At 39.3% G+C, this 22,844-nt stretch overlaps 1 protein-coding gene across 1 annotated transcript; it reads right to left on the bottom strand.

Moving 5' to 3' along the window:
• Positions 1–96: 96 nt before the first annotated feature.
• LOC137265707 (aldo-keto reductase family 1 member B1-like) lies at positions 97–19,594 on the bottom strand. The gene is made up of 11 exons (XM_067801148.1): positions 19,529–19,594; positions 19,265–19,370; positions 17,809–17,970; positions 16,646–16,762; positions 14,706–14,756; positions 14,164–14,286; positions 13,861–13,967; positions 13,440–13,521; positions 6,217–6,300; positions 5,863–5,951; positions 97–416 (listed from the first exon to the last, which is right to left on the bottom strand). Exons 2-11 carry the CDS (start codon positions 19,346–19,348, stop codon positions 380–382), a joined length of 936 nt encoding a protein of 311 aa, XP_067657249.1. The 5' UTR covers positions 19,349–19,370; positions 19,529–19,594; the 3' UTR covers positions 97–379.
• Positions 19,595–22,844: the final 3,250 nt, after the last annotated feature.

Genomic DNA, 22,844 nt, shown 5'->3' with positions numbered 1-22,844 from the left:
TGTGGAGGTTGAGGCTCAGTGTGATTACAATGCAGATAGTTGTGATGATAGATAATAGGTTTGAGCCCGAAAGGACATGGAACCACTTTGCCCAACTGCATCTTCGAATGTTTTATTTTTGCAATATGTCAAATCCAAACATTAAAGCATCCAAAAAGTGCTACATTATAACATGAATCTGTTCGTACCTTACATTCATTATTCGTTATAATTATGTAATATGATAACGACATGGTCGTTTTTGACACAACTATTATTATGTTCAACACGTGTCTATTCTACACTGATGAAGATCACACAGATATCAGGAACAATATTGTTGCCGGCAATACTCAGATTGTCGCCGATTGTCTGGCTGTTTGATCTGTGCTGTTCCCGTTCACTTCTCGAAGGGATAGAAGGGATGGTCCTTGCATCTGCAACCAAGTAACACAGGAACAATGAGGGTTCTTTGGACAAAAGTGTGTGCAACGATTATATCATGATTCGACCATTTTCAAACGATTACTTTGACGTATATTATGAGTATGGTGAATATAACTGTTTTAACAGGATCTGTTAGACATGTTAGTCATGTATTTGTTACTCTTCAGTGAGTTTGTAAAAAACGGGAAAACAATTGATTTCGCTCACCTCTACCAACCAAACCAATTTCACCCAGCTGGAGGGAAACTACGAATTATGCTCTCAGACTCCCCAAGAGGATCCCCCTATGACAGGCATAACCAATGCACTGATTGCCTCAATAACCTAAAACTCCTTCCAATGTTTGATGGTGACAATTCGTCTTGTAAGCGTGGTACAATTGGCCACTGCGTCAGAAGCCAGAAATATGTTTTATGGGAAAATAAAGACAAAGACTACACACCTCAGGAACGTCTCCCACTTGAGGTCCCCGAACAGATAATAATAGAAGGTTATTTCACAAATATGGAGAATATATGTGATAATGACCGTCTTAGGTGGGCTTTACGATATATATTACTCACTAAGAAATTAGCAAGTCTTTGTATGTGTGAGAAAGATCAATGTATTTTATGGCTAATAGCAGGGGAAACAGAACCAACAGGTTGATTTAAGAAAAAAATTATTAAGAACCAATTACCAAAGTACAGGAGGCCAGAAGCACTGGAAGTAGCAGCACCACCATGTAGTAAACATAAAAAAGCTCCTTAAATTCCAGAAGGAGACTATACATGCACCAATTTTGCTGTGGCTAAATATGAAGGTAAGAACAGACTATTATTGTTTCTTAATTCATCAAGTGGGGAAATATTCCCAATCTATGGCTATCAGATACAAGATACAGTTCGAGATAATGGGGGCATAGAACGTTTATGGCTTGTGAATGAGCCATTTCCATGTAAACTTGGGGAAATATGCCGGTCCCCTGTTTAAAAAAGGCCAGGTGACAGAGAAGTTTATAGTTTATAGTTCGAGATACATGCAGGCATTGTTTATAGTTTGAAATAGTTGCAGACGAAAAACATATATCGTTTGTAGTTCAAGATGCATACACTTTAGTTCATGTGGAAGGGGTCCCTGGACTTCACCCCATGCTGCTCGTCTTCTTGTTTAACTGATGTGCAGTGCTTCCAGGTCATGCAAAAACACTCCACAGAGCAACGGCTGTCATCGAAATATACACCAAATTCTGGGTTGATTCTACCTTCCACCAAAGCTTCTGTATATCAAACTGTTCCTCCTCGTCTTCTATGTTCTCCTCGTCTTCCATACACTCTTGGAGTTCTTCCTTGTCCAGCTTAGACAAGATGTCGACCAACATATTCGTTGTTTGCTCTGCCCGAGCTGACAACATCGACGCGTTTTGCTCCACAATCTTCGTGCTTTGCTCCGAATGAGTCTCAATCTTCCACAGACGATCGTAGAAGTCCTGGATGGTTGGATTTTGAGGTGCCGTGGGGGGGTTTCCCCCACACCCACGGGCAAGAGGGTTGAAGGTTCTGTAGCAGGCAATACTTTTTGACCTCGCTTGGAGTGACCACACCGCAAAGGGAGCATATTTCTTGGATGTCCTCTGCAGACAAGTATCTTTTGGGTGGCATAGTTTTCTGGGTATATGCTATACTTATAAAAACAAATGTCCATATAGAAATCCCAATACTATGCCAGTAATCCCAATACTATACCAATACTATACCAGGAATCCCAGTACTATACCAGTACTATACCAGGAATCCCAATACTATACCAACACAATACCAAGAATAATCTTTTTCATGTTTACTACATGGTGGTGCTGCTACTTCTAGCCCTTTTGGTCCGCCGTAGTTCGGTAATTGGTTCATAAAATAATTTTCTTACATCCCCCTGCTGGTTCCGTTTCCCCTGCTTTTAACCGGAAAATACATTGATCTTTCTTACATGGGCAAATACTTGCTAAATTCTTAACGAGTAATGCATATCGTACATACCACATAAAACAGGAATTATCATACATATTCTCTATATTTGTTAAACAATCGTTTATCACTGTTTCTTTTGGAACCTCAAGTGGGAGGCGTTCCTGAGGTGTGTAGTCTATGTCTTTATTTTTCCATAAAACACATTTCTTGCTTCTGGTGCAGTGGCCAATTGTACCACTCTTACAAGATGAGTTATCACCATCAAAGATTGGATGGTGTTTTTGGGATATTGAGGCAGTCAGTGCATTGGTTATATCTATCATAGGGGGACCCTCCCTGGGGACTCTGAGAGTATAATTCGTAGTTTTCCTTCAGCTGGACGAAATTGGTGTGGTTGGTAGAGATAAACGAAATCAATTATTTCCCCATTTTTCACAAACTCACTGAAGAGTAACAAATAGAGTTCTAGAAATTGTTTAAGAATCTGGTATTAGGTGTAGCCCGATTGCTTCAGGATTTTTTCTCTCTCTGTAAGAAAGAAATACAAATTGGACACCTATTATTTTTTCTAATTCAGAAGTATCTGAGGTTTATGACTGTCTCGGATTTTCATGTATCTTAATTGTGATATATGATATTTTTTCTTTGCCTCCCGAACAGACAAGTCACGTGATCTGATCTCAGAATAAGCTTCACGTGATAGTTTGGTTCCGGGCATTTTTTATACCATGTACCTAATATAATCTTAACTGGAGGTACAGTTTGTGCCGGGGATTAACCATAGCATTAAAATATTCAGGGAGTCAACGGTACATAATTTGCTATATCCATGTTAATCTTGTCAACAGCCCAGCCAGAGCCTTTATTAGTGTAACGTTCTCGATTTTTTCTAATAACCACCCAATAGTATCTGGGTGTGATGCAACTTTCTGAAGTAAACATTATCCCATTCGCCTGTTGTTGGTGGACACCCCACACAGAAAATGTGGGATACTTTGAAGTGGTTTAATAGTTATAAAACATTCAACTGAAGATTAAGGTGCCTTTATTGTGGTACCCCTATAAATTTGAATAAGTCACTCACCTCTGTAATTTTGTATGTGAACGGTTTTTGCAGATGGAAAGTGGCTGTATAATAAAACTCAGATGTGGTGTACTTTTGGTTTTTCCCTGCAAATTTGCAGGCGATTTTGCTCTGCGGTCCAGAACCACCACCATTCCCTATATGTCTTAACTGTATTTGGCAAATGCCTTTTGAGTAATTTTCCCAAACTCACTTTCCATATATTATGAAAACGTAAGTGGATATTCTCAAAATAATAAGAGGCTTAAAAATTATGAACTAATTACTATTAACAGGTGTTTGCACTTTCTTTCATAAACGAATTGAAGTAATTTTCTAATCCATGTTACTTTCAATGCATCAACATATGCATATGTATCAATCATTCCCAACTCTCCCTCTGCAACTGCTCTTCAGACAACTGTTCTTTTAGTTTCATCTGGTTTGTTATCCGCAAGAAAACCAAATACCATACTATTAACTTTTTAAGAAACTCACCGGGTGGGTTCGGCAAAGTAAGAAAAAGGAAATGTAGTTTGAAAATAAGTAATGGTTTCATAATAGCAACTTTTCCCATTGGAGTTATGGTTCTTTTCATCCATCGTTTAATTATTACTTTAATTTCATAAATCTTACTTTCACAGTTTAATAATTTTGTTAACATCGACCAAAATGATAATACCCCAAATCCTAAATATTTCTGGCTTCCAACGCAGGTATAGATCTAATATGAATTTAACATTACTACTTTCACAACTTATCCATGCAGCTTCTGAGTTATCATTGTGAAGTCGAGAACATTGTGCATATAAATCCAATAATGTCAATGACCCCTTCCAAAAATATCTTGGAAACACGATAAAATTGTTTCACGTAGCGTCACTCCAAATCAAATGATGCGGATCATTAGCATTATTCCAGAATTACCACGATTAGGCACATCGGAAATGGGCTTCACACGTTATACCATCACAAACACTTAATGTCCATCTTATCGATAAATACACAACGGTGTAATGGTTAGCATACTGGCCTCTAATGTTAAATGCCCGTGTTCGATTATCGGGGGATACAACACACATTTGTGACCTGGATCTAACAGTGTGTCATGTCCTTGGGCAAGGCACTTTGTTCACATTGCCGTCCCTCCAACCAGATGCTTACAATGGGTACCGGATGTACCGACCTATACAGTCGCGCTTAGAGCTCATTAGCAGCTTTGAAAGAACGATTTCTCTGGGATAATAATGTAACGCCAGAGAGCAGCATCGCGTTGGATTATAGGCGCTAAAATTAGCGTTATCATTGTTTTACAGATTAAGATTGAAATGCAGCAGAGAGGGTTCAGGTGATCCTGGCACAGTCAGGCCAGTAAGGCTCATCATCAGCTCAGGGCCCCCGCCCCCTCTACACGCAGCCCAAACAGCGAATGGGAGGCTTCCCAACACTGCAGCCTTCTGCATTACCCAGACTGTGAGAAGGGATGTGCTCCCGGTGGAGAACACGGGCACTCTCCTGATCTGCGCCAAGAGATCAGGAGGTACCAAACCAAGGGCACCGAGAACAATGGGGAGCCTGACGACAGTGTACTTGGGATGCAAGCGAGACATTTCAAAGGGGAGGTACGCATATTCATCATGCTTTTCCTGAATCTTGCCAATCACATTGCTGTCAAAAGGGACAGAAAATTCAATGATATAAATAATTTCATTGGCTTTATAAAAAAGAACAAGATCAGGTTTGTTGGCTGGAATTCGTCTCAGGCTGTATATTGGCCTATTCCAGAGAAGCTTAAAAACATCATTTTCCAAGACGCCTGGACATGTTCAGGGTCGTACCATGGATGGACCTCGGAGTCAAAGCCACGGGCATGGCGGAGACGATAATAAAAGCAGCGAGCCATGTCATCATGTCTTTTAAGATACGCTGTTTGTGCCAAGGAAGGGCATCCACTGACAAGGTGTTGGACAATCTCTGTAAATTCACTGCAAAGACGACATTTCATATTGATATTTTCTTTAAGAATAACATTCTGGCGATTGCGAGTGGGAAGTGATTGGTCCTGAGCAGCAAAAAGGAAGCTCCCAGTTTCACATTTGAGACCAGCCGACTTCATCCAGGCGAAGGAGTCGGTTGGATTTCTGTTCTGTTCCACACACTGCATGTAAACACGATGCAATGGCTTCTCAGACAGCTTCTCCACAAAGGACCGACTCTGGGCAGACTTGGTGAAGGACTTCATCTGGTTTACTCCCATCGCTGTACCGTTAAGCAGTACATCACCATGAGCAAAATCAACTTCAAATTTCAGATTGTGTCCAACAACCTTGGCACGCTTAAAATAGCTGTGGAATTCTTTGCTTTCATTATAATTATTATTATTATCGAGACAATCCTCATTCCAACATAGTCTAGTTCTATAATCGTGCTTACGCCTGGAAGAGATGGGCGTTGCATCTGTAGCCTCTGTCAAGAGCTAGCATTGCCTTTATATCCTCCTCACTGAGCTTGAAATCAAATATCTGAAACAAGTACAATTGATACGTTAAACCAACATGTAAAGTATAAGTTCATTTCAAATGTACCGAGGGAGACATCCGGATCCCGGATCTTCACTGGTGCATTTTACTGAAATTTCAGTGAATCTGATTTGTCATTCTTCAGTGATGGAAAGAAACCAATTTAGTTGTCTGTCTAGTGTTTTCATGCAAACGTCTGGACCAAGACAGATATAAAACACGAAACCACAAGTTCCTTGTTGAATTGTTACAAAGAACAAACACTCACATCCATGTTCTGGGTCAAACGAGATGGATTCGTACTCTTGGGAATCAAAGCAAAACCTCTCTGTATGCCCCATCGGAGGATCACCTGGTGCATACAAGAAAACTTTGGGTTAAGGAAATGACAATGATATATGGTTAGAAAGATAAGCATCAAGAAAAGTACATAGTGAATAACATAAGTCAAGGAACATTCGTATATGGTAAATGGCATATCTTTAAAGATATCATATCGTAAAAAGCATATTTGTTTGGTTGAGTGACTCAGCAATATTTCAGCAATATGGCGGTGGACTGTCGAGTCTGGACCATACAATTCAGTGATCAGCATCATGGGCATCTCCACAACTGGGAATCGATCATATACGTCAGCCAAATTATCTCGCCTGACCACTCGATCCTGTTAGTCGCCATTTACGACAAGATCAGTTCTAACCCGGATCTTCAAGAAAAGTTAAATTGTCCTATTTTCGACCATGCTGAAATGAGTCAATAAGAGTGACTTAGATGTCCAAAAGAAACGTTCAAATACAATTTTGCTTTGATACAAAGACAAAACCATATAAAGTCACCATTGTTCAACTACTAAGACAATGAACAAATCTTGTAGAGTTTCTAAAATGTGAAAGAATCATTTCTATGATTTCTGTCATTTCTAACATTTTCTGTTGATTTGCACTAACGAGTGAGTGAGTGAGTGAGTTAAAATTTTACATCGCATCGGCAGTATTACAGCCATATAGCGATGAAAACAATCTATGCAATCTAAAATATCCGTCGACAAAGGACAGTAAAACTAACTAGATTATCACAGATATATTGATGTTAAAACTAGTCATGAAATCTAAAATATTTAACTAGAGAGGACGATACAATGTATAAAACAGGCTATAGTTCGCCAACAACTGAAGGTAGATCACCATACTAGGGACCATGGGGACTTACAGTACATTTCCTACCTGCATGGACCCTAGCTGGATTTATATCATCCCTTAAGCTGCAGGCGATGAAGTGAATTTTAGCCAAAATTAAAATGACAGTGATACTACAATTAAAATAAACAGTAAATTGAAATTACCTTCGAATGCCCTGGGACTTATGTACCTTCTCAGGAGGACAATAATTTTACACTACTTCAACCCCCCTTGAAGGTACAGCCACTAACAATCTCAGTTACTAATCCAAATTACCACTCATAAAATATTTATCTATTTACAAATCTGATAACAAATTCAATTCTTTTAAAAATGCAATAATTAAATGACCACTGTTATTGTTAAAAAGATCCTTCATAGTTCGGGATTTAAAATAGTTATCCCTTGTGATGGAATATTCAACACAGTCAAGCAAAACATGCTTGACCGTGATTATTTCATCACAAGGGATGCAGAACGGAGGATCCTCACCTTTCAATAAGTATTCATGAGTATATCTCGTATGGCCAATGCGACATCGTCGCAAGATGACCTCTTCAAACCTGGACTGACGACCCAAGTAGGTATAACCAATATAGGGTTTTATTGCATGTAATTTATTGATTGCCACTTGGGTGTCCCACTTCCTTTGCATCAGATGACGGACATACGATCTAATTACAGCCCCATAATCAGAGTATGGAATATGAAGTGGTGTCACAGATTTGTTTAATGCTGCCTTAGCAGCAAGATCGGCCATTGTGTTACCAGAAATGCCAACATGGCTGGGCAACCAACAAAAGGCGATGTCATATTGGCCAGTAGCGAGATCATTATATAACTCAATAATTTCAATTAAAAGTGGATGTTTACATGATACATTTTTAATTTGCCTGAAGACATGAAAGAGAGTCAGAAAATATTATATATTGTTTATGCTTAGGATGTCTTTGAATATATTTAAGGGCTGAGAGTATTGCGTTTGTTTCTGCTGTAAATATAGAACTATTATCCGGTAATCTAGAAGATATTGTTCTGGATCCAATGACAGTGGCACAAGCCACTGCGCCACCATCCTTGGATCCATCAGTAAATAATGATTTGTATGCATTGTATTTATGTTTTAATTGATTGTATTCTTGTTTATATTGTAATTCATTAGTTTGCGATTTTTTAAAAGTTGTCAGTGTTAAGTCAACTTGTGGCCTTACTAGTTGCCAAGGAGGTAAAGAAAGAAGTCGGAAAGGAGCTATATTTTCCAGTTCAATGCCGGCAGCAGAAATGAGTGACTGAATTCTGAGCCCCAGAGGTGGAACAAGAGAAGACTTTTTGTTATACAGATCCTCATAAAGAGGAGTGAACACACAGTTATAAGCAGGGTTGGCCTCATTAGAATATAGTTTTGTGACATATTGTAATGATAATTTGATACGGCGCTGTTTTAGGGATGGCTCATCAGCTTCGACATAAAGACTGTCAATAGGAGAAGTTCGGAAAGATCCAAGACACAGTCTCAGACCCTGATGGTGAACAGAATCAAGTAGTTTGAGGTTGCTTTTACAGGCTCCACCATAGACGATGGATCCGTAATCTAGTTTGGAACGGATCAGTGCTCTGTATAATTGGAGGAGGGTCTTCTGATCCCCTCCCCATTTAGAACTGGCAACAACTTTCAGTAAATCTAGAGCCTTCAGGCATTTATTTTTCAAGTACTTTATGTGAGGTAAAAACGTCAGGTGATGATAAAAAATTATACCTAAGAACTTAGCTTCTTTAACCACTTTTACAGGAGTGCCATCTAGAACTAAATCTGGATCCCTGTGAGGCTTATATTTCCTACAGAAGTGTATACATTTTGTTTTAATCTTCGAAAATTTAAATCCATTTTCTAACGACCACTTATGAATTCTATTTAAACATAATTGTAACTGCCGTTCAATAGTATTCATATTTTTTCCACGACATGAAATGTTAAAATCATCCACAAAAAGAGATCCATCAATGGAATCATTTAAAACCTTAGAAAGACTATTGATTTTTACACTGAACAATGTGACAGACAAAATGCTGCCTTGTGGGACACCCTGATCCTGATTATAATGATCAGACAGGGTAGATCCCACTCGGACTTGAAATTGTCTGTCATTTAAAAACCTGGATATGAACTGAGGCAAACGGCCACGTAATCCAAAATCATGTAAATCTTTTAAAATTCCGTGTTTCCATGTAGTGTCGTATGCCTTTTCTAAGTCAAAGAATATAGACACTGCATGTTGATTTTGAATCATTGCATTTTTTACGAATGATTCTAATCGAACTAAATGGTCAATAGTACTTCGATTTTTCCGAAATCCACACTGAATATTTGTTATTAGATTATTAGATTCTAAGAACCATGTCAGTCTGTTGTTGACCATGCGTTCCATGGTTTTGCAAACGCAGCTGGTTAATGAAATAGGTCTATAATTTGAGGGGTCAGTATGGTCACGGCCAGGTTTAGGTATGGGCACAACTATTGCTTCACGCCATGATGGGGGGAAGTTGCCAGACGTCCAGATTTCATCAAAGATTGCTAGTAGAGTTTCCAGACATGCTTCTGGTAAGTGCTTCAGGAGCTGATAATGGATATTATCCGCACCCGTAGCAGTATCATGAGCTTGACTGAGTGCGGTATGAAGTTCGTGGATGGAAAACAACTCATTGTAATCTTCTCCATTATCTGAAGTAAAGCTGACAGTTTTCTTTTCTTGTTCCTTTTGATATCTGATAAATTTAGGATCGTAATTAGACGAGGAAGAATGTTTAGCAAGAGTTTCCCCAAGTTTATTTGCAATATCTGACGTAACTGTTAAAAGGTGATCCCCATCTTTAAGGTGATGGACGCTAGAGTTAGACCCTTTGCCCTTTATCTTCTGAATCATATTCCATACTTTGGATATAGGCGTTCGTGAATTTATCCTGGAGACAAAATTGCGCCATGATTGGCGTTTGTGTTGTTTAAATCTACGCCTTGCTTTCGCATTTACAATTTTAAAGGTATTAAAATTATGTACCATAGGATGGCGACGGAAATAACGCTCGGCCTTTTTCCTTGCCTTCCTTGCTTGTTTGCAATCATCGTCAAACCATGGTTTACGAATGTGAGGGTTTGCAGAGGACCTAGGAATACATGCATCAGCTATGCCATGCAGTACTTCAGAGAAACGTTTTATCGGATCTGAAACATTAAGTAGAAGAGCATGCGTTAATTTGTTTGATGTTTCTTTTTCAAATAAGGACCAGTTTGCCTTCGAAAAATTCCATCGTGTTGAAGGAGGGTTATCAGCTGGTACATCCGAGCGTAATATAGTGGGGAAATGGTCACTGCCACAGAGGTCACCATGGACTGACCATTCGAATTCGGAAAGTAGAGTGGAATCAGAAACAGATAGATCAAGAGACGAATAGGTTCCTGTCCCTGGGTGTAAATAGGTTTTAGAATTGTCATTGAAAATGCATAAATCATTCTGTGAAATGAATTCTTCCAATGTCTTCCCTTTATTGTTTGTATTAGCACTTCCCCAGAGCGGGTTATGTCCATTAAGGTCGCCCATTATGATACACGGCTTAGGAAGTTGATCATACAGTGCCTGAAGATCGGTTTGATGGAGATTAGAAGATGGTGGAATATAAAGAGAACACAAAGTAAAGACAATGTGTAATGTTATACGCACAGCAACAGCTTGAAGTGGAGTATTTAGTGGAACTCGGCTATGGATGACACCTTGTTTCACAAAGACTGATGAGCCTCCAGTTGTTTTAACACCTGGAGGCGAAAAGAAATGATATGAATTATACTGCCGAACATCCAAGTGATCGGCACTCTTCAGATACGTTTCTTGGAGACAAAATGCTGATGGACTTATGTCTTGTATTAATAACTGTAAGTCATTTAGATTATTCCGAAGTCCTCTACAATTTTGTAGGCCCCTGGATCGTCTCATCTGTTTCTTTTCCTTTTGTGTAAATTGGACATTATCCTGAATAATTTCACTTTCTATTTCTGGTTCTATATCAGATTGAGTCATCTTGGTCTGTGAAGCAGAGTGACTGTGAGTAGTATCACCAAATGTAAGCTGCTCGTCTTTCACCCATGATATGGTTGTTTGACAACTTTTCGAAGCAGTGAGAACTTTGTTAACTGGAGCAGGAGCTACAGATGAAACAGTAGCAGAATATGTTTTGGCAGACGTAAGTATGGAAGGATGCTGAACCAATTTTTTTGCTTCTTGGTAAGAAATATTTTGAGTATACTTTATTTTGAGAATGTTAGATTCATGAACATATCGAGGGCAGATTTTGGATGAAGCAGTATGGTCATTAGCACAGTTTGCACATTTGGTGGTGTCACTAGTGCAATCTGAGCTCTCATGAGCGCCAGCACAACGAACACACACAGTATTACGAGTGCAGAATTTTGCACCATGACCAAATTTCTGACACTGAAAACATCGGAGCGGGTTTGGTATGTATACCTCCACCCCAATGTTGAAGTATCCCGCCTTGATTGATTTTGGAATTTCTTGAAGAGCAAAGGTGAACAAATATGTGTTTGTTTTGAATATTTTATCATTTTGTTTTTTGGTGAAACGCTTGACAGCTGTAACGCCTTGGTCTTTAAGTTCGGCAACAATCTCACTTTCGTCCATGTCAGAGAGAACACGGCCATAATCTCTAATGATACCTTGACAGGAGTTGAGAGTTTTGTGTACTGAGACAACTACCTTGATATTGACAAATTGTTGTAACCCCAGCAGATTAACGGATTGTTGCCTTCGTGTGCATTCAACTAAGACTGAACCATTTCGAAGGTGTGTAACATTTTTCACGACTCCACAAATACTTTCAATACCTTTGGAAATGGCAAACGGATTCAATTTCATCGGGTTACCATCAGCAGAAGTGATAACAATAAACCGAGGCCATGAAGTACTATTGGTAGTAATTGCTTCATCATCAGATGAAACACAAACTACATGTCGCCTTTTGTAATTTTTGGATGAACCAGATTGTGCGTGTTTTACCATGGTGGTAGAATAGGATTCAACACCCTTGCTCCCAACCCGCCATCGAGTGTCAACAAGGACGGTGATGCAGGGGAAGCCAGCCTGCAACACCAGGGTTACAAAGGTGTCATACTCCAGAATACATAGACATGAAAAGCCATGATATCTTAAAGAAAAAGTGTCAGACTGGTTCAATCCATGACACAGTTCTTCAGAACACGTAATTCAGCGGTCTATATAACCAGATTGGCCCGTGGGCCACCGCCTTCTGGCATAGGACTCTAGGCAACGAGACAATGATAATTTGTGTATTGAAATTTTCAAATAACCAAGACCCAATAGTATAAAAGGTGCAATAATGACAATCACTTAAGCACAGGTCTTGTCGTGACCAGCCGATTGATTGAATCGGGCCCATTCAACCTCCCGTCTAGGTGAAGTCAGGGCCAAAGTGGTGTGTTAGGCAACAGGAACACGATTACAGGCTCCTGTTGCCCTCAACCATCAGGATCCCTTCCTCCACCGACACAGGGCCGCAACCCACGGCAAACGGGTTGGTGGACCAAATATCCCCCCGGGTCCACAAAGGGGGTGTCGGCGAGCTCTTGGCATTACCCAGCACCCACCACGAGGAGGTGGCTCGCCACGGGTGCCTGCACTAACGAAAACAGGTAAAACGTGTCTTTGATATTATGAAAAAAGTGTTTAGGAACATCTAATATTATACTTGTTAACAGTTTTGCTTACAAATTAACGTTTCTTGTTTTGTTCAGCAATATTCCAGCAGTATTTGCATCCATTTCAAGTATAGAATGATTCTATGGGGCATAAAGAAAGACCAGAATACATGATATGATACACAAATACGGGAGATATGCCACGACTAACAGCTGAAAGAGAGAACGAGCCATTGGTGGGATACAGACAGGGCCGGCATACAATGATGTTACCTCGGATTACACCGTATCAGAGTAACAAGACTTAATTCATCGCCTAAGAGAGAATGGGGTCACCGTAAACAGTTCAACAAGTTGACACCCATGTAGGTACCTCCATCATTAAGGAAAAAGGGTAACGTGTTTTCTTTTTCCTTTTCTGTTGCTGCTTTTGTTTTGTTGTTTAATTTACGTTTTGTGGCTTTTTTGCGTGCAAGTGTACATGCATGTCACTGAAATAAACTATTAGAGCCATCAGTTAGTTCCAAGCTATGATATAATTAAAATCTAAGAATATGTGACTCTTTACACATTCTTTATATAACAGTATACCTGAGCTGAGGATTTGTTGTATTTCCTTCCGATTTTGACAATGGTCGGGTCTTCGAGGTTCTTTGGAGCATCCTTGAGTATACTGAAACACACAAAGAAAAGACTCATCTATGGGACTCCCGTGAGGGCTAGGTGTAGCAAATAATCGTGGTATCGTCTGAAATCGACATTTCTGTAACCGTTTGCAAATTGTTGTCCCCGGTCAAATTATATTGTACCTATAAATGGGACCTCCTCATCATACAACACCACAAACTTTGAAAATACGTCATAATACTATTTTACGTAGTTTAGGTTAGTTTAGGTTAGGCTACCCCTACTGTCCTCACAAGAAGTTGTGGTGCTGTGCTCCCTTATGTGTGTCCGACGTTCGCCAGAAGCGTTTTGTAGCACTGATATAGGACAAAATACCTCAACTTACTAGACCTGTCCTGGGGCCCCGAAAGGTGCGTAGCCAGAAGTTGAGATGCCGTACTTGAGGGAGAACTGGAGAAGGTCTTCCTGGGCCAGATATGGAGACATCTCCACCTAAAACACACAACTCAAGTGGATTGTCACGATGTTTTAAACAGCAATCTACTTATAGTAAGAGGTGTCTTCGGTGAAAAACTGAAGTGATGATGGTCTCAGGTGATTAGCATTTTGGTGAACCACACGAGATCTGGGTATATTAAAAGCATAAAAAGATGACTCCGATTGGTCATATTCAACAAATAATATCTACCTGGTTATTCGCAGGCTTGTACTTGAGGCCGTCCATTTTGAGAATTCTCTCTAGCTGTTGTTTATTGAAGTTGGAGACACCGATAGACCTGACAAGGCCTTTATCCACGAGCTTCTCCATGGCCTGTTGGGGAGGAGAGTGTTATGAACGTCCTTATACAGAGAAATCCTTTAACATGAATGTTCATAACAGAATTCATTATTTTACTCGACATTATGTTCTAAACCTGTTTCGTTTCCTTAAAATAGCGATGTTTAAACCTATGCTCAACATTCAATTATCTTCATCAATGAAACTTCTTCCTTTTCATTGTCCTCATATAACACTCTATCAGTGAAGTCTTTACAAGACCAATATATAGAACAACTTCAAACATATGAATTGTACTTTGTTCATCAGTGACGGTTGGATGAAATGTTCTTCATTGAATGTATTTTGTTGTATTTACCACCATGTTCATTTTTTATTCATCCCATAACTTTGCAATGTACGTGTCACTTAAAGGAATAGTGCTTAGAGGAGTCATACTGGGAGCTACTTACTCTCCACGTGTCTAGATAGTCCGTCGAGGTCGGCTTGGTCATTTCCATGTCCTGGGGAAACAGAGACATGAACAGACAATCTATTTTAGAATGACAAATAATCTCAGTTATTGAGTGTAATGTATACTCTGTCGGGAGAGACTAGAGTCACTCTAGAGGTAGATTGCTAGGACATATGGGCCCTGTACATACACTCTTAACACCATATATTATGTATTTTTGATTATGTATTTATGCGGGAAACAAAGTTCAACTAACTCCTCTTTTAGTTAGTGCAAAATTAGTTCGCAACATTTATAAATCAATAATTTGATATGAGATTTCAGTACGTTAATGCTGATGATAGCAGCTGATGATGTTATTTTCCTTTCTGATACAGTTATTGGCCTACAAAATCATTTGAATGTATTAGATAAATACACTAAAGAATGGAATTTATCTGTAAATTTAGATAAGACGGAAATTATTGTTTTCAGAAAGGGAGGCCCTTTGACTTCTAAAGAGAGATGGTACTTAAATGGACAACGAATTAATGTAGTTAATGGCTATAGATATCTTGGCATAATGTTTAATTCAACATTAAATATGGACAAATGCGTTTCTGACTTGGTTACTTAATATGATGCCGATTTCGCGTAAACTTGGAGTTATTACACCTGTTATATTTTTCAAATTATTTGACACCCAAATACAGCCAATTTTATTGTATGGATCCGAGGTGTGGGGTTACCAAAGATTTGAATGCACAGAAAGAATCCACCTACTGGCATGTAAAAAGTTTCTTTGTGTTGGATTAGCAACTCCAAATAACATGATATATGGAGAATGTGGACGATACCCACTTTATATAAATTCGCAAATAAAATGTCTAAGATACTGGTTTAGCATCATCCATATGCCAGAAAATCGGCTTCCGAAAATAGCCTATAACATGCTTATTCATCTAGATAGCAACGGCAAGGTTACATGGGTTTCGCATGTAAGGACACTACTATTTTCGCATGGTTAGGGGTTTGTTTGGCTTAATCAATCTGTTGGCGATCTACACCTATCTCTAAATGATTTTCGTAAAGTAGCAATAAATATGTTCTACCAAGGATGGCAATCTAACTTAGAAAACAGTTCACGTTATGATCTGTACAAAACGTTTAAAACTTTATTAGAGCCAGAAAAATATCTATATGTTTTAACAAATAGTAACCTAAGAAATATATGTATCAAATATAGACTTGGCTTGTCAAAACTAATGATTAATTATGGACGGAACATATCACTTGAAAGAAAGCAAAGAATTTGCCCATTATGTAACTCTGCTATAGAAGACGAAATACATTTTACTTTTGAATGTCCCTATTATGCTGAATTACGAACTAAATATATACCAGAGCGCTTCCTATCTAAGACGAGTAAAATAGGGTTTGTTTCTATTCTATCCCCAAATGATGTCGATGTAATATATAGATTGTCTCTCTTTGTAAAACATGGAATGGACCTAAGAAATAACTTGTTAAATGGATTGTCACATTTACCTTACCACCAATTGTTAAACGAATGTTATAGGTTTTGTGTGATTTCCACTGAGGCTACAAACTTCGAACACTGTACTTGTGTAAACCTGTATATGGGCCGATGGCCTTTGATACAATAAAACTCACTTGACTTGACTTGAGTGTAATGTATACTCCGTGGGGAGAGACTAGAGTCATTCTAGAGGTAGATCGCTAAGACATATGGGCCCTGTACGTACACTCTTCACACCATATATTATGTATTTTTGAAACAGCGCTATGCGGGAAACAAAGTTCAACTAACTCCTCTTTTCGTTAGTGCAAAACTATTTCGCAACATTTATAAATCAATAAGTTGATATGAGATTTCAGTACGTTAATGCTGATGATAGCAGCAGAAGGCAACAGAAGGAAGAGACATTTTTTACTCACTTCGAAAGCGATAGGAAAGTGGATTAGATACAGATCGATATAATCCATGCCTAGGGCTTCCAGTGACTGCCGACACGCTGGTTCTACCTGATCTGGTTCGTGAAACTGAACCCAAAGCTGCAATGATAACATGGGTAACTAATACATTTAACGTTGTCTTGGAAGAGATTTGACGTTATGACAGAATGTGTTTTACGCATAAGACGTTACCATACCCTCAAATCAATCTATTTTCAAAATTCAAAAAAAGACGCCAGAGGTAAACTATACGGCAAAAATCAACACGACAATGATGCTTTTAAAACAACAGTCGTAGATCGGTCGCTTTTGGCATGACAGTTTTCCTGAATTGAAGCTGGGTACCAAAACCAAGCTTTGATGAATATGGGCATACAGGTCTAAAATTGTTCAGTGGCACGCCACGTTAATAGCGTGTGTGACAAAACCTGCTCACAGAAAAAAATCAGTTATCGAATAGCGTCTCGTACAATATGCTGTTCTGTTTTTTTAATCTTTTTTTATTAGTTCTTGTCTATTGCATCTGTAGATCATCGACCCATCATGTCCCAGAGGTGGTCTACAGATTGTGTCCATATAGCATGCTGTTCATAGCAAACTGTTGACGTTCTAAGCAGCAAGACTGCGTTGTCGAGCTATCAGAGGACACCACGAGGCAGCTGACAAAGCAATTGTGTATCGCTAAGCTGTCAGTTGTCTGTTAACGACAAATAACGGTGTTATCTCCTGTCCTCAAATCCGTCTTCTACTTTGGTGGCTCGCGTTCTCTGGGCGTCAGTCATGGCGGTATACTGCTGTCTTTGTTTTGTTTACAGACCGTCGTCGCATACAAGAAGTACCACTGCGCCACGACAGGCAAACATGCCCTCCCATTTTTTAAGACCCGCTGTCATCATTGATTTTCAGTGGTCTATTTATTTACTGAATGGTAACTGACATCGACAGAGGTTTCTTAAACAACACACGTTAATTCGCCCTGTTGTCTGTTTGGGTGAGAATAATCCAAAAGGGTTTTTGATCAAGTATTCATTTGAACGCAGAATGTAATGAAAATATCAGATCAGCTGTAGGTAAGCATTCACACCCATGACTTGTTAACCCCGAATTTGACGAGGTCTCACAGTGTCATGTGCCGGTCTTCCTACCTTCGTCACAATGAACAGCTCCTCCCTCTTTATTTTCCCTTCTTGGATCAGTTCTTTAACGGCGGCCCCGATTTCCGGTTCCGTTGTATAGCGCCAGGCTGTGTCAATATGGCGATACCCCATCTGTATTGCAGTCTTCACGGCATCACCCACCTCGTTTGGCTGTTGGGAAACATATATTGATAATCTACATACAAGTTTCATGATTGAAGCTGTGCAGTGTTGCCACCGTTCATTGTGTCATGATGCGTGTATTCATGTTCCAGATTTCACAAATTATGTTGTGTATCTATTGTTTGTCTTAATCTTAACCGGTTTTGATCAAAATGGTGAATGGGAGCAACCTTAATCGTTTCCAACAAAACAAAGGGGACATGCCCTGACAACTGGATATTGGACAAAGCCTCATTGCTTTGACTCGTGAAGATCTGGGTTAGAATCGGTCTTCGGCAACTCCTGCTTGTCGTATGTGGCGACTAACGGGATTGGGTGGTCCAACTCGCTGACTTGGTTGACACATGCATCCCAGATCGATGCTTAGAGTGTTGATTGTTTGGTGCAGACCGCCCCATATAGCTTTAATATTGCTTATTGCGGCGTTAAGCAACGAACCAAATCGACCAACACACGAACGTTCATCGTCTTTCATTCACGCAGGAAAAAAAGCAATATAGGCAATCACGGTTATATTCACCTCTCAACAATAGTATTCTGACCTGTAACGATAGGCCTAGGGAGGGTGTATGATCATTACACACAATGCTGGTAACTTGGGATTAGGGTTATCAGGTGTAATACTATTCCACGTTGTTAGCATACCGAACATATATATTTCGTATGGCTCAAAATCGGACTGATGAATTGCAATCCAACTCGAAAACTATTAAGCATAGCAGACTCAATGGGACGCTGATCACAATCAAAACATCATACCAACTCGGTGGAGAATTTTTGTCCTAAAAATAAAAAAGTTGTTTAACAAACCATCATTAACAGATTGACTCAGTTCACTGTTTGTTACTATGGAGGAGTGGAGAGAAAGAGATAGCCATGTGTTCAAGATTTTTATTTTTCACATTAACCTGTGCTGTGTCGTCTCCATCCTTTGTTGTATACCTGGCTGTTTTCGAGTTAGACTGCAATTCTAAGCTTTAAGGGTTCACAAAATACACAAACCGATCAACGTGTTGATTATTAAAAGGTTATTGAGCAAGAAGACTTTCTTGTCAGTCCGGATTATAAAGGAATGTTTTGACGTATTACTATCTTTTCTCGACGTCAGTTTGGTCCGAAATCCGAAATAATGAGAGTTCGAGATAAAATGCTTTGTCATTATGACAATGACGAAGACTTACGTCTGGACCAGAAAAGTTCAGTGCGGTATATACAGCAATCCGAGAAATACAGATTTCAAATTGGACAGCGTGCACTGTATGCATATATACCAACTACCAACCTTGAAACTGTTGTAGGTCCCTAAGCCCAGCATAGGCATGTCATAACCGCTGTTCAGACGTATGGAAGGTACTTTGTCCGACATCTTGAAACCGTCGTTTCAGCACCTTGACAAAAACATACCTTAAACCATTGCATTAATTAGTTACTTAATGAACAACCAATGATCATAATTGCATTTAAAGCAATATACTTGTACAGCTACAATGGCTATTGGCACATGCTACTGTATAAAACAGTAACAGTAACAGTGAGCCTAACTCACCGCCGATCGGTCACAGATGCAGTGACTTGTCGATAAGCGCACACACGACAAGGTCCTTCCAAATATGGAACCAACCTTTTGACGTAACTGGCCTACATTTTCATGTTATCTCCAAGACGACGCTAACATGCATGTCATATGCACTGACGCTCTGCACACAGGATATGTGTCTTTGTATAGTATAAAGGGGTGGGGTGGGGAGCGGTTAAAGGAGGTAGGGTAACACTGACGTTCTCCATATGAGACAATTATGATATAGAGTCGGAATGATTTTTGATCAGCAGTAAACATCATGTACTCAGTTCACCCTCCCCTCCTCCTCAGTTTGGGCAACATAGTAGTACTTTTAAGTGCAGATCTGCATTTGCATTTAAGAGAATAGAAGCGACAAACCCCTTTCCACATTCAGAAGAAATTATTGCGAAACCCGAGTCGATTGTACGGTTGTGACTATGTCATGAGCAGATATTTGTTTCAGCAGTATTACAAGTGTATCATGGGTCTGAACCAGACACTCTGGTGATTGCCTACATTTGATACGATGCAGAGCGTGTTTATATGGATCACTATGGAGTATTGATGATGCCAGGTGTTCCCGAAGTGAGGAGAAAATGTGGAACAATATGAAATATGAAACGCAAGCAACAACAAGTACTTGCCGCGTTGACACGTGGGTAATCTGCCCATGTGAAGTCACCTGTGCGTTGATGAGGTGTAACAAACAACATACAGCACTGACGTACAGATACACCAAGATGACACTCAAGTGGATCGCATCATCCGCTAACACTTTCTCAAAGTCGACAACTAACTGTCTACTCTTTTGTAGGAAACATAAACCGCATAAAGACCCTGAACTATATTTAAATGGCACTCCCATTAAAGTTGTAAAGGAGGCCAAGTTTGTGGGCCTAGTTTTCGACTCCCATTTAACTTTATTTCCGCGTATTAAATCCCTTAAAACCAAATATCTGAAAGCACTCGATCTGTTGAAAGTTGTTTCCAACTCATGTAATAAAACCATATGTCGGTTACACTTACTTGGGTTGTCGGTCTAGATATGAAGAGGTCATTATACGACGGTATCGTATTGGCCACTCCAGGTATACGCATGAATATCTTTTGAAAGGCGAGGATCCTCCGTTCTGCATCCCTTGTGATGAAATAATCACGGTGAAACATGTCTTGCTTGACAGTGTTGAATATTCCATCACAAGGGACAATTATTTCAAACCATGAAATATGCAGGACCTTTTCAGTAACGTAAGCTCTCATTTAATTATTGCATTTTAAAAAGAATTAGATTTGTTGTCTTACTTGTAAATAAATACGTATTTTATGATTGGAAGTTGAAATAGTTACTGAGATTGTTAGTGGCTGTATCCTCTAGCGGGGTGGAATTGCCGTAAAAGTATTGTCCTCCTGAGTGGGTATGTAAGTCCCAAAACATTTGAAGTCAATCTTAAAGTTTAATCTTAAATTTTGTGTAGCCGTACTATTTCTGTCATTTTAATTTGTGGCTAATCTTGCAGGCAATCACCAGCAGTTGAGGGGATGGTGTCAATCCAGCTAGGGACCATGCAGGTAGCAGAAGTACTGTAAGTCCCCATGGCCTCTAGTATGGTGATCTACCTTCAGTTGTTGGCGATCTATAGGCTTTTTTATATTGTATTGTCTAAATAGTGATATTAGTTTTAACTTTTCGCGCTAGTCTTATTTCTTATTGTGATATTCTAGTTGTTTTACTGTCTTTCGTTGACACTTTTTTTGCCATATACATCAATTCCTTTTTCCAAGAATGTTCTCGTCACGATACGGCTGCAATATTGAGGATGTGACGTTAAATATTAAGTCATTCACTCACTCTAACACTACCGGACCTTAATGGAGTAGATGTGCGTCTACCGTTCACATAACATAATAACATCAATTGCACAGGCCAGCGTACCATACATATACTTGCCTAAGCCAACAACCAGTGACAGGTCAAGGACAAAACTCACACATTCGTGAGCGGCGAGAAACTAAACCCATTACAAAAGATCACGGTGACCCTGACATTCTTGGTAACACTGAAATATTTCAGGTATGCCAAAATAGTCCCGATTGTATTGTAAACCACACGGATGACCCTACCATTAGAAAAGGACTAGAGGGAGTAATATTTTTTCTGTGCTTAAAGATTTAAAGATGACTAATATTGCGTGTGTGAGTGCGTGTATGAAAATATTTATCTATTCACCCCTCATATATAGATAGATACATAGACAGGAAATGTGTAAGATCTGTGGAAGATGAGGACTCAAATCGCTCTCTGGTACTCTTATTTGCGAACATTCAGAAAAGTGTTCCTTCAAGAAACCTCTCGAACGGTCAAGCCTATTATGGTCACTGGTTTTCTGCATAAGGTTGTTATTATTGCATACTTTTGGATGCTGCAGAAGCATGTATTTTTGCTTAGTAGTAGTAGTGATAGAAGTGGTAGTTTCTAGAGCAGACAGAACCGTTTGTTTAAACTGACCAGGTTCAAACTGTTGTTCCACTCACAACCATGTGTTCGAAGTCTTCTCAATTTACTTACTAAAGGAAATGAAAGATCTTTGTTCCCTCCATCGATATTGCAAAACGAACTGTTATAAATGGCAACCTGTCATGCAAGATCTGCACACGTTTCAGATATTGCAAGGAGGAACTGGTTTTCTGCATGAGTTTGTTATTACTGCATAATTTTGGATGTTGCAGAAGCATTTTGGATTGCTTACATCACAGCAGTTAAAAGTCACGTCCATTGTATGTCATCTTTGCGATAGATACTGGATCTCGCCTATCGTCAGGAAATACTACAATCACTTTTCTACGTCGTCTCTGTGTGACATGTTTAGCGTGTGTTTTCTGTATACTAGTATATGGAAACAGATGAAGTAAGATGTTAAGTTTTGTACCCTTGGGTTTACCTCTCACTGCTTCTTTCGTTTTGCGAAATTTGTTGAAACTGATTTCATGTGCCTCTGTTCTTACACATATTCCCTTGTGGTGTCATTATATTTTCATGTGGTTTTTTTCATGTTATTTAGTAATTTGGATAGAGTGAGAAAGTGAGTGTAGTTTTACGCTGCATTCAGTAATATTCCAGCTATATGGCTGCAGTATATAAAAAAGGTGATAAGAATATGAAACATTATTTCAAATTTATCTATCTTCGTCCTTTCAACTGTCACGTTTCTTGGTTGCAGATACAAGGACCATCCCTTCTATCCCTTTAAGAAATAAGCCTGGACACAGAAGAACATATAGTCAGACAATCAACGACGGTCAG

The sequence above is a fragment of the Haliotis asinina genome, chromosome 15, assembly GCF_037392515.1.
Source record: "Haliotis asinina isolate JCU_RB_2024 chromosome 15, JCU_Hal_asi_v2, whole genome shotgun sequence".
Lineage (NCBI taxonomy): Eukaryota > Metazoa > Mollusca > Gastropoda > Lepetellida > Haliotidae > Haliotis > Haliotis asinina.
Note: the sequence above shows the minus strand (reverse complement) of the source record. Positions and strands in the feature narration are given on the sequence as shown.

Coding starts and splice junctions, on each gene's coding strand:
- LOC137265707 (XM_067801148.1), bottom strand. CDS start 19,348: ATGTCGGACAAAGTACCTTCCATACGTCTGAACAGCGGTTATGACATG. Junction 13,968..14,163: donor ACAAGCCTGCGAATAACCAG/GTAGATATTATT, acceptor TGTGTGTTTTAG/GTGGAGATGTCTCCATATCT. Junction 5,952..6,216: donor GTTTGACCCAGAACATGGAT/GTGAGTGTTTGT, acceptor TACTTGTTTCAG/ATATTTGATTTCAAGCTCAG.